Source organism: Solanum pennellii, chromosome 12, assembly GCF_001406875.1.
Source record: "Solanum pennellii chromosome 12, SPENNV200".
Classification (NCBI taxonomy): domain Eukaryota; kingdom Viridiplantae; phylum Streptophyta; class Magnoliopsida; order Solanales; family Solanaceae; genus Solanum; species Solanum pennellii.
Window position 1 is genome coordinate 40247327 of NC_028648.1, and position 14912 is coordinate 40262238.

General features: G+C 31.3%; 1 protein-coding gene and 1 pseudogene across 1 annotated transcript; one reads left to right on the top strand and one right to left on the bottom strand.

Moving 5' to 3' along the window:
- Positions 1-2931: 2931 nt before the first annotated feature.
- LOC114075201 lies at positions 2932-3711 on the bottom strand (annotated as a pseudogene).
- A 1115-nt stretch (positions 3712-4826) lies between these two features.
- LOC107005287 (peptidyl-prolyl cis-trans isomerase NIMA-interacting 4) lies at positions 4827-8279 on the top strand. The gene is made up of 5 exons (XM_015203840.1): positions 4827-4952; positions 6779-6939; positions 7025-7134; positions 7444-7586; positions 7905-8279. The coding sequence occupies exons 2-5, from the start codon at positions 6798-6800 to the stop codon at positions 7945-7947; spliced, it is 438 nt and encodes a 145-aa protein (XP_015059326.1). The 5' UTR covers positions 4827-4952; positions 6779-6797; the 3' UTR covers positions 7948-8279.
- The last annotated feature ends 6633 nt before the right edge of the window (positions 8280-14912 follow it).

The window sequence follows — 14912 nt, forward strand, 5'->3', positions numbered from 1 at the left end:
CATCAGTAAGAATTACCATGTTGCCACAGATGAATTGTTTGTTGCGACATGTGTCACATATAGCAACATGTGACACAAATGTAGCAACATATGCCTGTAATATACTAATAATAACTTACTGCATTAAAAGGAGGGTTAAAAAGATCTGGAATATGCCCTTCTTTGGTAGTTTTTGTTCTTTCCATCGACCATCTCATCATCCTTGAAGATGATCTCTCTTCTTCTGCAATTATTTGATGGGTCAAATAAGGAATGACTTCAAATGCCCAGGCCTGTAAAAAAGGAAAACCTGTCAATAATCAAATGTTGAATTATTACTTAATATAATATAAAAAGATTGAAAACATTCAGCTTTACCATGAAAGTCCATGGAAACCCAAACAAGTTACTGGTCTTTTCTCTTAAAGGCCTCAACATGTAGTCGATAGTTAGATGAAAGCTCTCATGACCCCACGGCTAGTTCTTGAATGCTTTAATATCCTGACAAAAATTGACATACTTTAAAAGTATGTTGTTGCCCGGATCCTTCGGCAAAAGTATATTATATGTAAACCAAAGTAAGCACAATGACTCCTTGTGCTTCCTTGGTGTATCCTCCCGTTCCAACAAACTTAATAAGTCAGAATTTTTAAAGATTTTGCCAACAAGAGACAACAAGTCCTGCTCCTCAGTTGGCATGTTGTCCTGCTTCTGCTACTTCTTTAACTACTTTCTTTCTTCATGGTTCTGTTTTAATAATGTATTCAGGAATGGGCTCAACAGGAGGATGATAGCCCTGTAACTATGGCAAACTCTCTTATGTCAAAGAAAACTGGCATGCCACAATAATTAATTAGAATCTCATCCTTCTTATTGGGATTTTCAAAAATGAACCTTCTTTTCAGAAGTTCATACACGATGGTCATTTGAAAACGTGGAAGTTGATCAATGGGTAAATTTAAAAAATGACCAAATAGCTATTTTTGAAAAAATCTTCCAATTGATTCTCTTAAAGATATCCCTGAATTTGACGAAAGGTATTTCCACGACTGACCTAATAATGTTGTCACCATTAGCATCAGGCTGCAGATGCAAAGGGAAAGTGTCTATATTGATTATTTTAATCCCATCATCACCACTAGCATTGAACTCTTCATGAAGTTCTTGTTCTTCTTCATGAACTTCATTTATTTTTTCTTGTTATGCCATAACTACTACTTCTGTATTTTTCCCTTCTTCTTCCTGAACTTCATTTATTTTCCCTTGTTCCTCAACCTCTTCTTGTTTTTCATCTTCTTCCTCCACTACTTGTCTTGGTTCATATTCCTTTTGAGAAAATTCTATATCTGCTTGAGAAGAACAAACTGTTTCAGTAACAAAATTTTCTAAAAAACTGTAGTATTTTCGTTCCTCTTCCTAGCAATTTTAGACATAGCCTTCTTATGGATCTTTGTTTGGTTAGCTGTATCAATATCAAATTTTCTTTTGACATGAGCCATTATATTTTTATTTGCAACCACAAAAATAAAATATTTGAAAGCCCTAAAATGAGCTACAACCACAAGTCAAAACAGGGTAATAATGAGATAAGCAAGCAAATGCATTTCAAACTCTAAATAAATATTGCCTGATAAGATATATATCAATGATAAAGTAGAAATTATGAGAACAACGCAATGCCGCCTTTGCTGTAGAAGATGATCTGTGAAAGAAGGAAGAGAAGAAGAGAAGAGAAGGAGAAGTATATTGTACTGGCAAAGGGAAAGGAGAAAACTGAAATTAATTATTAGTATAAATAAATAAATCTTGGAATACGAAATGACACATTTATAGAATAGAGGAGAGAAGAGGAGAGAGGAGAGAGGAAAATGAAAATTAAAGTCGTTTAATTTTTTTTAATTAGGACAATTCAAACTATGACATATGTTGCTACATATATACTATCTGTTGCCACATATAATTTTGTCGTATTTATTACTACAAAAATTACATATGTTGCGACGCATATACTATTTGTTGCTACAGATGATTCGCTCTGTTGCCACATATAATTTTTATCCTTTCCATCATAATTGATATTTGTTTAAACAAAATTGAAATAATCATAAAAAACATTATAATAAATAACTACCTATCTAATCAATGGTTGTAAACACAATATTTTCTTTGACCTTAGCTTTTTTTTTTAGTTCTACGCATCTCTGGGTCTTCATTGTCACTAACATAACCATTTCGAGCCTTTACAATCTCATAACTCCATAGGAGTGAAGCATATCTCAAGCGAAGGGTGTCAGCACTAATTCCACATGATGGTACTTGTAATCCATCACTCAAATACTCAGTGTATGCAGCAACAAAAAATTGCACAATTTCTGCATGGTAATAACATCATATTTCGATAGTCGTAAGACAAAATAATATTGTGATACTTACAGACTACTACTTTCTTGTTGGGCAATACCAGTAACATGATTGACTTCGAATAGGTGAGATTTGTTCTTTCATTGGTAACATTTAAGAACTGACCAGTTGGTTCACTCATTTTGCTCAAAAAATCCACTCAACTCAAGGTACTTTGGCCACATTATAGCCATTTTTTGAATCTCGGAGGATAGTTTTCTATTAGACCTATTTGAGGACATGGAATCATACACTTTTATACACCGTTCCTTCAATGCAACGACTGTCAAGAACCAATGGAATTGCGCATTACTATTTACAGGGACATAAACATCATCCGTCAAGTGTCAAGGTATTCTAGAAGGTATAGCATACCCCTTTCATTATGTCAATGATTTTATCCTCATATTCACTAGAATTGTCAATGTATGTTTTGAAAAAACAACTAGTGGTGGTATATTGCTGCTTTGACTTCTTACGCAAATAGTAAAATATCACATCCACATACTGCACACATAGATAAAACAAGTGTATTAATTTAATTGTATATATTCATGTACTAAACAATACATATAAAAGTGGGCATGAATTTACCTCATCATTCCAGCACCTATTGGGTTGAGGCATTACATAGAACCAGTCCTTATTCATTGGAAATGCAACTACTAAATCAAGTTGGTCAAATTTAAGTTTTGAGCAATTGGCTAAGTAGTGATCCTCCTTGTTTCCTCTGCAATTGTGTAATCATTATCAATCATTATTTATTGGACAAGAAGAAGAAATTCTAGTAATAGTTGAACGACCTTACTTTACTTACTTTTTTGCATGATGCTTGTAAAGACCCTCGTTTATCCATTACGAGAAGGATGACATTAATTCAGTTGGACCCTCACCGTCAATGTTAAAACATTCAAATAGATATTGTCGCTTCACATCACAACTGACAACTTCGACTTTCTTCCCTTTCTTTTTCGCTTTCGCTTTTTCTTTCTGCTTCTCCTTCTCCTTCTGCTTCTGCTTCTGCTTCTGCTTCTCCATCTCCTTTGCCTTCTTCTTTTTCTCCTTCTCCTTGTCCTGTTTTGCCTTCTTCTTCTCTTCATTTGCCTTCTTATTATCCTTCTCCTTCTCCTTCTCTTGTTTTGCCTTCTTCTCCTTCTCCTTCTCTTGTTTTGCCTTCTTCTCCTTCTCCTTCTCTTCATTTGCCTTCTTCTCCCTCTTCTCCTCCTCCTTTGCTTTCTTCTCCTTCTCCTCCTTTGTATTCTTCTCCTTTTCCTTCTCCTCCTCCTTCTTCTTCTCCTTTGCCTTCTCCTTTTCTTTCTTCTCAATAATCATAGAAAGTATTTGAAAAATAAATTTTTTTAAATCTCCTACATATCAAAGGCTGTGAAGTCTTCTTGGATCTTTGCACATCAATATTATGAGACATTTTCTTAAAATATCACTGAGTTTTTTAACACGACTAATAAAATAATCATGTTGCTGCTCACATTTTTCGCATAGACAAAAAAAGCATTTCATGTTAGAAGATTGAGTCGTTGTCATGGATGAAGCTTCTTGTATCATTTTATATACAAGGTAAATAAAAAATATCGAGATTTTACAATTCATCATAAAATAATAATAGCAGTATCTTGCAACCGATGGATAGTCTGTTGTGATAAATTAACATTATGCTGCCACATATGTACCTGCTGTTGTGCAACATATACAACTTATGTAGCAACAGATGCATCATATGTTGACACATCTGTACAGATTATTGCAACATTTGAATCTTATGTGGCATCAGATGACCAACATATCATTAAAATGTGGCAACATACGCTAAATATATTTTTGACGCCTGAACAACACTATATTTCTAAAATTATATCAAAAAAATGGCCAAAAAAAAGAATAACAACAGCAATAAAAAATGACTTTTCATTGAATGATAACATTACATATACATTTCCTCAAATGAAGGATTTTTTGAGTTGGTTGATTTTCTTTCAAAAATGATAAATAATACACAACATTAAGTCGATTATTCATTTTTTACACCTACATGGCATTTTATTGTTCATTAATGCAAGAAAAAACTTTGAAAATTGTAAAATATTTTTAAGAAATAACTTACCCATTTCTAGTCGAACACGATTACAGTTCAAAAAGATGAGAGAGTAATGGAAGACTGGAGAGGAAGAGTAAGAACTGCAGAGGAAGAGTAACGACGAATTTCCAAATTTCTAAGGAAGAAGATGAATAATCCCCCAAGGAAAGAATAAAAGAAGAGAGAGAAGAGAGGAAGAAAGATGAAAAAAAAATTCTTTTAAATGATTTGATTTGAATTATAAAAGTGTACTTTTTCGTATTTTATAAAAGATTAGAAAATTTTAAAAATATTAATTTAATTCCATGAGTAGTTAATAATATTTTAAAGAGAATTTGACCAACTTTTGATCACCGAAAATAAAAAGGAGACCTATTTGATACCTTTCTCTAAATTTTTATGTAGATACTCCTCGCAGTCTTGCCTCTCTCAAGTTGAAAACCCTCTCTCTCTCTCAATTCTCAAACAATCAAATTCTGAGGTACATCTCTCACTCTCCAAATCCTTATAGCTGTTCTGATCTTAATTTTTTGGTCCTCTCTCTTTGATTCGATGATAAGTGGAAAACCCTCATGCTCAGTCTTTTGCCTCTTAAGTTTAAACTCTTCCTTTTTTTTTAATTATAATCTTTTTAATGATGGATTAGTTGAATTTGATATCTGGGTTTTTTATTTGGTTTTGGTGTTTACGTCCACTAATTTTTATTTTTTTTTCTGATTTGGTGGGAGCAGCACTCGTTGTACTGTGGGATCTTGATTTAGCATATTTGATAAGACCATTCATCATATATATATAGAGACTTGGCTAAGAACAAAATAGTTGTTATACTTGCATTAAGTTTTGTTTTAGCTAGTATTAGAAAGAAGGATCTGAATAGAGCAGAATGGAGATAGAAGATTCATATAATAATACAGATTTATTTGGAGTTAAACGAACAAGTTTGAGGCTTTGTTCATTGATTGATTTATATATAGGACTTCCATGTGTCTCTGGATTTTGTTGGTGTTCAAATGATAACCCTCCACTTGTGCCGGTAGTCGGGGTAATAACTTCAATTTACTGACTTTAGGCAAGCTAACTTGGATTAGCTTATGAAAATATTGATTATGATAATTCTTCATTTATATTCATTGGATGGCACTGAATCACTTATATTAAATGATTAAGAAATATCCACTGCACTATGAGCTCATGCTATCTATACCTGATGTAGAATTTAGTATTCAAGGAAGTGGATTTATATGCAACAGCAGAAATTAGCTATAGAGATACTCCAAATTGGCATCTATGTAGTAATTTGCATTATTTATTCACCCAATCAGATAAACATTCATCAAGAATTTAATTTCAGTAAGATAACACCATGATGTCCTCGGATCAAGGTTTCAGACTTAGTGTGTTAGTCAGAAGTTAAAAAATGGGGAAATAAAAGATTTGAAGTCAAAACTGGGGAGTTGAAAAAGTTGGAAGACAACAACATATTTTTCTTCAAGATGACGGAGGAGAAAGACTTGGAGGCTGTTAGTCTGATTGTTTCTTTGGGATCAATACATAAGCCTTCCATTGTAAACGAACACGATGAAATCTCACGTTATTACTCATTTCACCATCTTGGTTAGTTAATCAGGGATCGTTAAACTGCGCTTGTATTACTCAGATGCAGCACAGCTTTTTCTGTCATGCATAGAACTAGAGAGTGATGCATAAAAAAGACAGTAACACAAGGTTGTTGTAGGGTTTGTCATCGGAAGGATAGAGTGGATGTTTAATTTGATTTGTTAAATTTGGTCAAATGAATATTGATGTTCCTGTTTACCTTGGATTGCTTGGTGAAACTTGGATGTATATTGATGTCTAGTATCAATGACATATTTTAAAGTGCAAGGTTGTCTCCTGCAAAGTGCAAACTTTGTTCAATAGCTCCAGAAGTACTTTGGTACTAGTGAATTAAAATTCAAATATGTAGTCTGGAAAATATGTTCTTCTATGGAATTCCGTTACAAGATGTATTATAACTAAATTTTACATGTGACAAATTAGATTTTCTTTGTCTCGCGTTGTTTCCATAATCGCATGTGATACAATTCAGTGTGGCAACATTGATTCCATCTGCTCTGTTTACCATTTGTGCCATCTCTTCCTGCTTTCTTGATATGTAATTAAGATGTCTGTTGTCTTCTTCTCCTGCTTCATGTTCATCCATCACTCTACTGCCCATACTCAAATTAATTTGTCTTCCCTAATTGAACATACATTCAAGTGCAAAATTGTATTTGTATCGTCTGATTCTGATGTGTTCATACGCAGTTGTAAAGCTTCAGAAGTTATGGGAAAGGACTCCAAGTCTAAGGATTCTGGAAGCAAGGGAAAGGGTAAACAGGCTGCTGGTGGAAGTGAGGATAATGCTTCGAAAGGAAAAGGAAAAGGTGGGAAAGGAGATGGCCTTGGAACCTGCACATATGTTAAAGGTATCTTCTTCTTAAGTTACTCCATAGGCCATCTTGTTGTGTTGTAGATGTTACGGTTTGGTAACATTTATCTTTAAACTTTCAGCAAGGCATGTCTTATGTGAGAAGCAGTCAAAGATTAATGAAGCATACAAAATACTACAGGAAGGCTGGCTGAACAACGGAGATAAAGTTCCACCAGCTGAGTTTGCTAAGGTAGATTAAACAGTCTTATCTGTCTATTACCATCTCTGTTATTCTCCATGGTAATTATTTTGCTGCGAAAATACATCGGTGCGGAAGAAAGATGTAAAAGGAGGATCTTTCGAAGTTATAGTCATCATTGAGTTGATCTGTTTTCTAAAAGAAACAGCAAGGTTGTTTCCTTCCAATCAAAAAAATGCAGAACGCCATTTCACACGATTTTATAGGCAACACGCAATGATCCTTCTAATTTCTCTCTTTTTCTCTTCAACTAGCTTGAAATTAAAGCGTAAGCTTAGTTGATTCATTGATTGACTGCAGGTAGCTGCAACTTACTCGGAATGCCCCTCAGGAAAGAAAGGTGGGGACCTGGGATGGTTTCCACGTGGCAAGATGGCAGGCCCATTTCAGGAAGTTGCCTTCAATACCCCTGTTGGAGCTACCAGTGCACCCTTTAAATCAACGTAAGGTTCTGCCTTTTAGTTCTGTTATGTTTTTATTCTATAAAAGTGGTGTTCTGGCTAGCTTATGTGCCCCTCGGCTATTTCACCGAATACTTGCCTATCTCACTCCAAAGTAAGTACCAGGTAAACCCCACTGAGGAGAAGAAATCAGCTAGCATTATTTGTCTTTGTCGTGATTTGAACCTTAGCCTCTTATTATGTCTACAACTAGGCCACACCCGTGTAAAACTTTTCTGTCTTGAGCAAATTGGTTGATATCTTGATGCTCAAAAGCAGCGACTTCATATCATAACTCTTTTCTCCTTTCTTAAACTGCAGACATGGATACCATTTCATTTTATCTGAAGGGAGGAAGAACTGAAATCTCTGAGCATTTAGATAGACATGGGATAGTGGCAGTTGTAGCAGAGAACCGACTATTTGGTCATCTGATACTTATTGCTGAGACTATCTTCTGGTTAAGTTAATAAAATACAACTGCTTTGTGGATTGCAAGTGTAATGATAAAACAAGTAAACATGTCAATGATTGGATCAAAGCATCTTACTGGCTCATGTGTGTTATTTTGAAGTCTATGATCTCGTACTCATTGAACTACCACATTGTGAGAATGAGTTACAAAGGGTGAATTGTTTATAGCGCTTAGATTGACCAATTGATTATCATCCTTGAAACATCGTTGCTATTGCTGAATTACTCTTTTCTTTCATATATGCACATATTTTTTTTCAATTGTAGAGTGGGCTAAGGTTGTAATATGCCCAAAGAATTCATTGAATGAGTAAGGTTTTCAAGAAACCAACAACCAAACCAAAATAGAAGTGAAAAGCTTTCGGTTGTATAACCTTGTTTGCTTGTTAGCTCCGGTGACACGTTTTACATTGACGATGATTTTCTGGTTTCTCAAGTACAAACTTATTCTACGGAAAGATTGCAATTCTGGTGGAAACTGACAGCAAAATAGATACTTTTTTGGCACAACTTACCAAAACTGACTGTCTACAAAAATTTGCACCAAGATATACTTCACACATTTGGTGAACTGTACCTTACACTGTTAACTTTCGTCCCTTATACTGTTGGCATTCGTCTTCTCAAAGCATAAAAAAACACAGTTCAACTTTTTTTATAGTTTGCCTGAAACGGGCTGATTGCAATTCTTTTTACTCGCATTGGGGATTGCCCTAGGGCGGGATTCTAGCAAAACGCTCAGGACTCAAGTGTGGGATTTAGTTCTGTAAGACTTACGCTCTAAGCATCCGATTTTACGTCTTATGCACATCCAAGGCTCGCGGCTTGTTTAATAGATATTATCCAAATTATTTGTTAAAATCTTTAGTTAACATTGTTAATCCTCATAACTCTTTAATAATTGAATGATACATAGTAATTTCTAATCTATAGATAGACTAAAATTGAGAATAACCCAATTAACAAGTTTTGGTATCACATCTTTCCTCTTTGTTAACACATTTATTTTATAGATACGTTGCAAAATTTTACTTTTTCATCTATCATTGGTTTTCATGGTTTTGTGATATGTGTTAAATTATATTTTATTTAGATATTTGAAAGTAGTTTTGTTTTATTCATGATGGAGTGATGTGTTTATTATGGAAAAATTACGCGGTTGAACAAACTTACACTACTTAAATACTCATCATAGCTATTGTTTGATAACCACTCGCGACTAACATTGTACATTAATTATGTGGGCTGACTTTGAGTTTGTATAATCAACCACGTTTGTATATGTATAATTCGCCAAAATATATAATTACATATGTATAATATACAATTATCTAATTGATATACATATCAATTCACTTCTCCCCCATTCTCTTCCCTCTCTCGCTCGTCTCTCTCGTTCCTCTTCCAATCTCGCTTGTCATATGTACAAATGGATATGTATAATATACAATTTTTATGTAACCGATATACATATATAGTTCACCACTCTTCCACTCTCTGCCCTCTAGCTCGGCGCTCTCCCAATGTCGCTCGCCTGTCTCCTCCGTCTCCCGATCCGCTCACCTCTCTCCTACCTCTCTCAATCTCTCTTGTCATATATATAAATACATATGTATAATATACAATTTTCTAACCGATATACATATATAGTTCACATCTCTCCCACTCTTTGCCCTCTCTCTCGCCTCTCTCTTCTCTCTCCCAGTCTCGCTTGCCTCTCTCTTCCTATAACATGTAGTTACAAATTGTAATTATCAAACTATAGTTAGGAAGAGTAATTAGGCTATTTTTGAGTGGTTATATGTTAAAGTTCCTCTTTATTAGTATACTAGTAGGGCTATGAATTATTTACTAGTAGGGCTATGAATTATTTTCTTTTAGGGGGCTAAATTGGACAGTATGATGATTTTTTTTTTTGAGAAATAATGATTCTTTTATTAGTTAAGATATTAGATTATTTATACTTGTATAAACTTCAAACTTTTATTTTCTATCAGTTTATTTAATCATATTTTTAATAATTTCAAACTACTGATTTGTTTTATAATTTTGTGTTATTCTATTACTATACTATATTATAAATTAAAAATTTAAAGATCCATAGAATTTACACTCCACGTCTCTAGGATTACACTTCATCCTATACTAAGTAAAGCGCTTCACCTCACGTCCCCACCTTTTAATACACTGCTGACATATCTCTTCAGCAATATTCACGCAATAGATTGTCTTCTTACTGTAGCAATAACTAACTTAAAATATGATGACAAACTTCTTTTGTTATAATTTTCCCAAAAATTACAAAAAGAAAAAAAAATATTCATCCAAAAACTGTTGAGCTATAGTGTGATACGTTATACATATCTTTAATTTAACACACTAGTTTACAATTCTAGGTTACATAGTACACCTAAAAAATGTCTAATAAAAATAATATTAACAATGTTGGAAGCTCTTTGTCCTCGCTCAACACTTAATATTATTTGGTGAAGTTGATGTATCACTGTCCAAAGAGTCTCTTCTTACAAGTGATATAAGAATGTTTACGGGTATGTTTTCTATCTGCTAAAAATAAGAGTAAATTATATAAATGTACCATATTAAAAAAATATTTACTATTTATGTCAATATAATTTTTCTAACTAAATCTAACAACTTTTAAGAATTAAAAAATTGTACAGTTAATCTTCCTTCGCTTTTTCTCTGTCCTTTTTCTCTTCCTCCTCTTTTATTTTTTCCTGTGTCAATCTCTATTCCTCCTCCTCCTCTCTCTCTCTTTTGAAATTTTCATTTATATAATTATTTTAAAATGATTTTTTTTTTCATATTTCACTAATTTATTCAAATACACGACAAGAAAAAAATTATAAAAAACAGAAAATTGTACAATATGATGTTCTCAAATAGTAATTTCAAAATTTTAAAATTATAGAAACAAGAGTTCATCATCAATGGTCATTATAAAGATTCAATTTTACGACTTTGTGATTAGTTTGGATAGGTTGTTCCTACAAATAAGTGATATGTTATTTGGAGTTTATATCCCAACTTTAAGAGGGTTTGATTAAGTTTATAATTGATTTTGGTTAAGTTTATATTATTCATGAATAATACAAGTTTAGTTCAGCCTATAGATTATTGTCTTGTCTTTCATTACTTACTTTGTTCATTTATTATTATTTTTCTTCTAATTCAACTTTAATATTATGTAATACACTTTTAACGCAAATTTAATTCATTTTATAGTTTATTATTTGTTATTGTTAGATTACTTGTTTAATTCACTATTGATATAAGTTTAATTAACTCTATAGATCATTGTCTTGTGTTTCATTGGTTACATTTTTTATCTATGCTTAATTCAACTTTAATTTAATATTTGTATATGGACTTTTAATACAAGTTAATTCATTTTGCATTTTATTGATTGATTTGTTATGATTGAATTACGTCTTAATTCATTACTGATACAACTTTTATTCAATTTACAAATCACATAATGCTCTTTCTTTTGCTACATTTTGCATTTATGTTTAATTTGCTTCTCATTCAACTTTGATATGTGTGTAACATTTTTTTTATTCATGTTTAATTCATTTGACAATTTATTATGTTTTTCATTTGTTACAATTAGATTATTTGTCTAATTAATTGGTTATCTTAGTGATAAAAGCAAAGATAATCTATAAGATACATATGATATAAGTTTTATTCATGGATAATATAAGTTTAATTCAATTTATAAATCGTTGTCTTGTCTTTTGTTAGTTGCGTTTTTCATTGATTCTAAATTCTCTTCTGATTCAACTTTAGTATTGTTTAATACAATTTTAAAGCAATTTTATTCATTTTGTATTTTATTTATTTATTTATTACTATTGGATTACTTGTTTAATTCATTATTAATACAAGTTCAATTTACTCTATAAATCATTGTGTGTAATACATTTTTAATTTAAATTTAATATGTGCGTGATACATTTTTAATTCAGGTTTATTTCATTTTTAGTTTATTATGTGTCTTCATTTGTTACGATTAAATTATTTATTTAATTAATTAATTATTGATATAAATTTTATTCATTCTACGAATTATTGACTACTCTACGGAAAAAAGTAAAGAGGAAAAACTTAAGGAAAAAAAAGTAACAGAAAAAGAGGGAGTGCAACAAAACAAAAAAGTTGGCAAAGAAAAAAGAGAAAGAGCGAGCGAGAAAAAAATCTAATAATAATATATGATATTATTTTATATTGCTATAAATGATAATAATTAAAGGGTATAGCTAAAATAAGTAATTATTTTTAAAAAATAATTCACTCAAGTAATTAATCTAAAAATAATTGCATCCACGGTTCCCCTACAATTATAAAATAAGAAAACTAGTGAATATCTAGACATTTTGAAGTGAATAACTTAAGTTTTTTTAATTTTTGAAACTTGAAAGTACATAATTCTAAAACTTACAAGGGGATGTTTTGAAGTCTTGGATGTTTTCATTTTAAAATATTTTCACATTTACATATATTTAGCTCAATTGAATATACATACCTTCAAGGTTACTAAAACTTGATTATCAATATTCAAAAAATAAAATATCAATCTATATATATACAATAGAAAAAGTAAAAAGTGTCACGTTTTAATGCCACCAAAAATCAAAAAATAATTTTTAAATAAATGTGCACTGATACGTTAGTCAGTGAAGAATTATTAGGGGTGGTTTTATTGCCCCAGATAATTTCAAATTTTAAAATGAATATTTAATGTGAAATTTTTTAATTTCAATTCTTAAATTGTGCAGTGAGGGTTGTTATTAGTTTTAAGATTCAAAAGAAAAGCATATATTATGTTAATTAATGGATCTTCACCAAAAATAAAATAAAATAATGAAACAAAACTATAATTTTCTTATTGTTATAAATTCATTGAATTGTGTGGATTGTCTTTTACATATATTCAAGACTTAATTGTATTTCTGTATACATGTTTTCAAGGTGATGAGAAATCTTTGGATAACTATGTATATCTACTAGTTTGTGACTATTGAGAGTGATATATCAACACTATAAACAATATCACTCACCATTTGAAAGATACACTTGAATAGAAGAAAAATCTTCTTCTTCATCTACTGCTCTCGTCTTCTTCCTTTATACTTATATTGCTTTGAGCTTGATTTCATAACACTTATAGTTTTTTCCTCCATTCATTATGTCAAAGAAAAACACTATTTCAACTGCTCAATTTTTGAACAACTAATGACAACCATGACAAATTTTGGGTTCGTACATACTTTTTTTGTGACTTTTCCCTTCTGTAATCATTTTTTCCGACAACTAAAATTAGTGTTTTATTCATCAATCTGTAAAGTACTTTCTTTCATAAATTTGTATTAACTTACTTTTGTGTTTTTGGTTATGAAAACTTTTTAAGTATTCTTGATTGACCAATATGAAAAAGTCATAACCCTTTGGAAAAGTTACAACTTTTTCAAAAGGTCACATCCATCGAAAAGTCACAATCCTTCAATGTGAAAATGTGTCTGTTTTTATAAATAAACTAGTTTTAACGCACCTGCGTTGCAGGTGAATATGAAATCACGTACCACACTTTTTTGAAAATAAAATAAATATTATTAAAATAAAAAATTTGTCACTCTTAAAATCTTTTAGTTACACCTCTTAAATATACTTTCTCCTCTCTTCTCTTTAGTGTCGTACTTTATTATTATTTTATTATTGGTGTTCTTACTTTTAATATAATATAATATAAATAATTGTTGTTAAAACAGATAGAAGATGTATTAAATTTGATGTTTTTAGTTGAAATATTTGATTAATTTAACATTCATGTTAGGGAGTATTCTAATATCACTAACCTTTGAGATTTTCCACGTCTATAAATCAATCTTTAGGTTTTTAGAAAAGAAGAACGAAAAACATAAAAAAAATGTAGTTTAAAAATGTGAGGAAATCCCTTCATTAATAGTTAAAATGTGTAGTAATAGTATGTGTATATTGTTCCATTATAAAAAAAAATAGAAGATAAACTAAATATGATGTTTTAAGAAGAATTCGAATAATGAGTATTTTTTTTTAAAAGTGTAGTTTAAAAATTTGAGGAAGCTCCTCTTTTTATAGCCAACAAAGGGTACTATATGAAGTAGAAAACTCACAACCCTTCAGGAAGGTCACAACTCATCAGAAAAGTCATAACTCTTCGAAATGTCACTAACCTTTGGAAAAAATACAACTCGTATGAAAAATCTCAACCCTATAGAAAAGTCACAACGCTTCTAAAAGCTCACAAGTCAACCGGAAAATCATAACTCTCGAAAATGTCACACTCTTCAATGTGAAAATGTGTATGTCTTTAATATAATATAGTATAATACACATAAATAGATATAATACAATATAAAATATAGAAAATATACTACATTTGGGGTTTTATGATATAGCATAAATAAATTTAATATTAAATATATAATATATACACTAAGTTTAGTGTTTTTAAGTTAGGGATATTTTAGTAATTTAACATTCAAGTTAGGGAGTTCATACTTTTAAGGTAGTATAGATAAATACATAGATATAGTATGAATTATTTTGTAGGATTTGACCTAAGAAGACAACTTGTTTGCGATGATCAATAAATTGGACCAATGGTCCATGAAGTTGTTGTAACGACCTGTTTAGTCGTTTTGAGCAGCAGATTTTATTTCTGGAAAAACTGGCTGAGACGACGGAACCCACGACGGACCGTCATGGGCACGACGGACCGTCGAGGGAGTCTCGTTTCAAAACACTTAGAATTCTGAAATTTGGGTACTGAAATCGACTCTCTGAACTTCG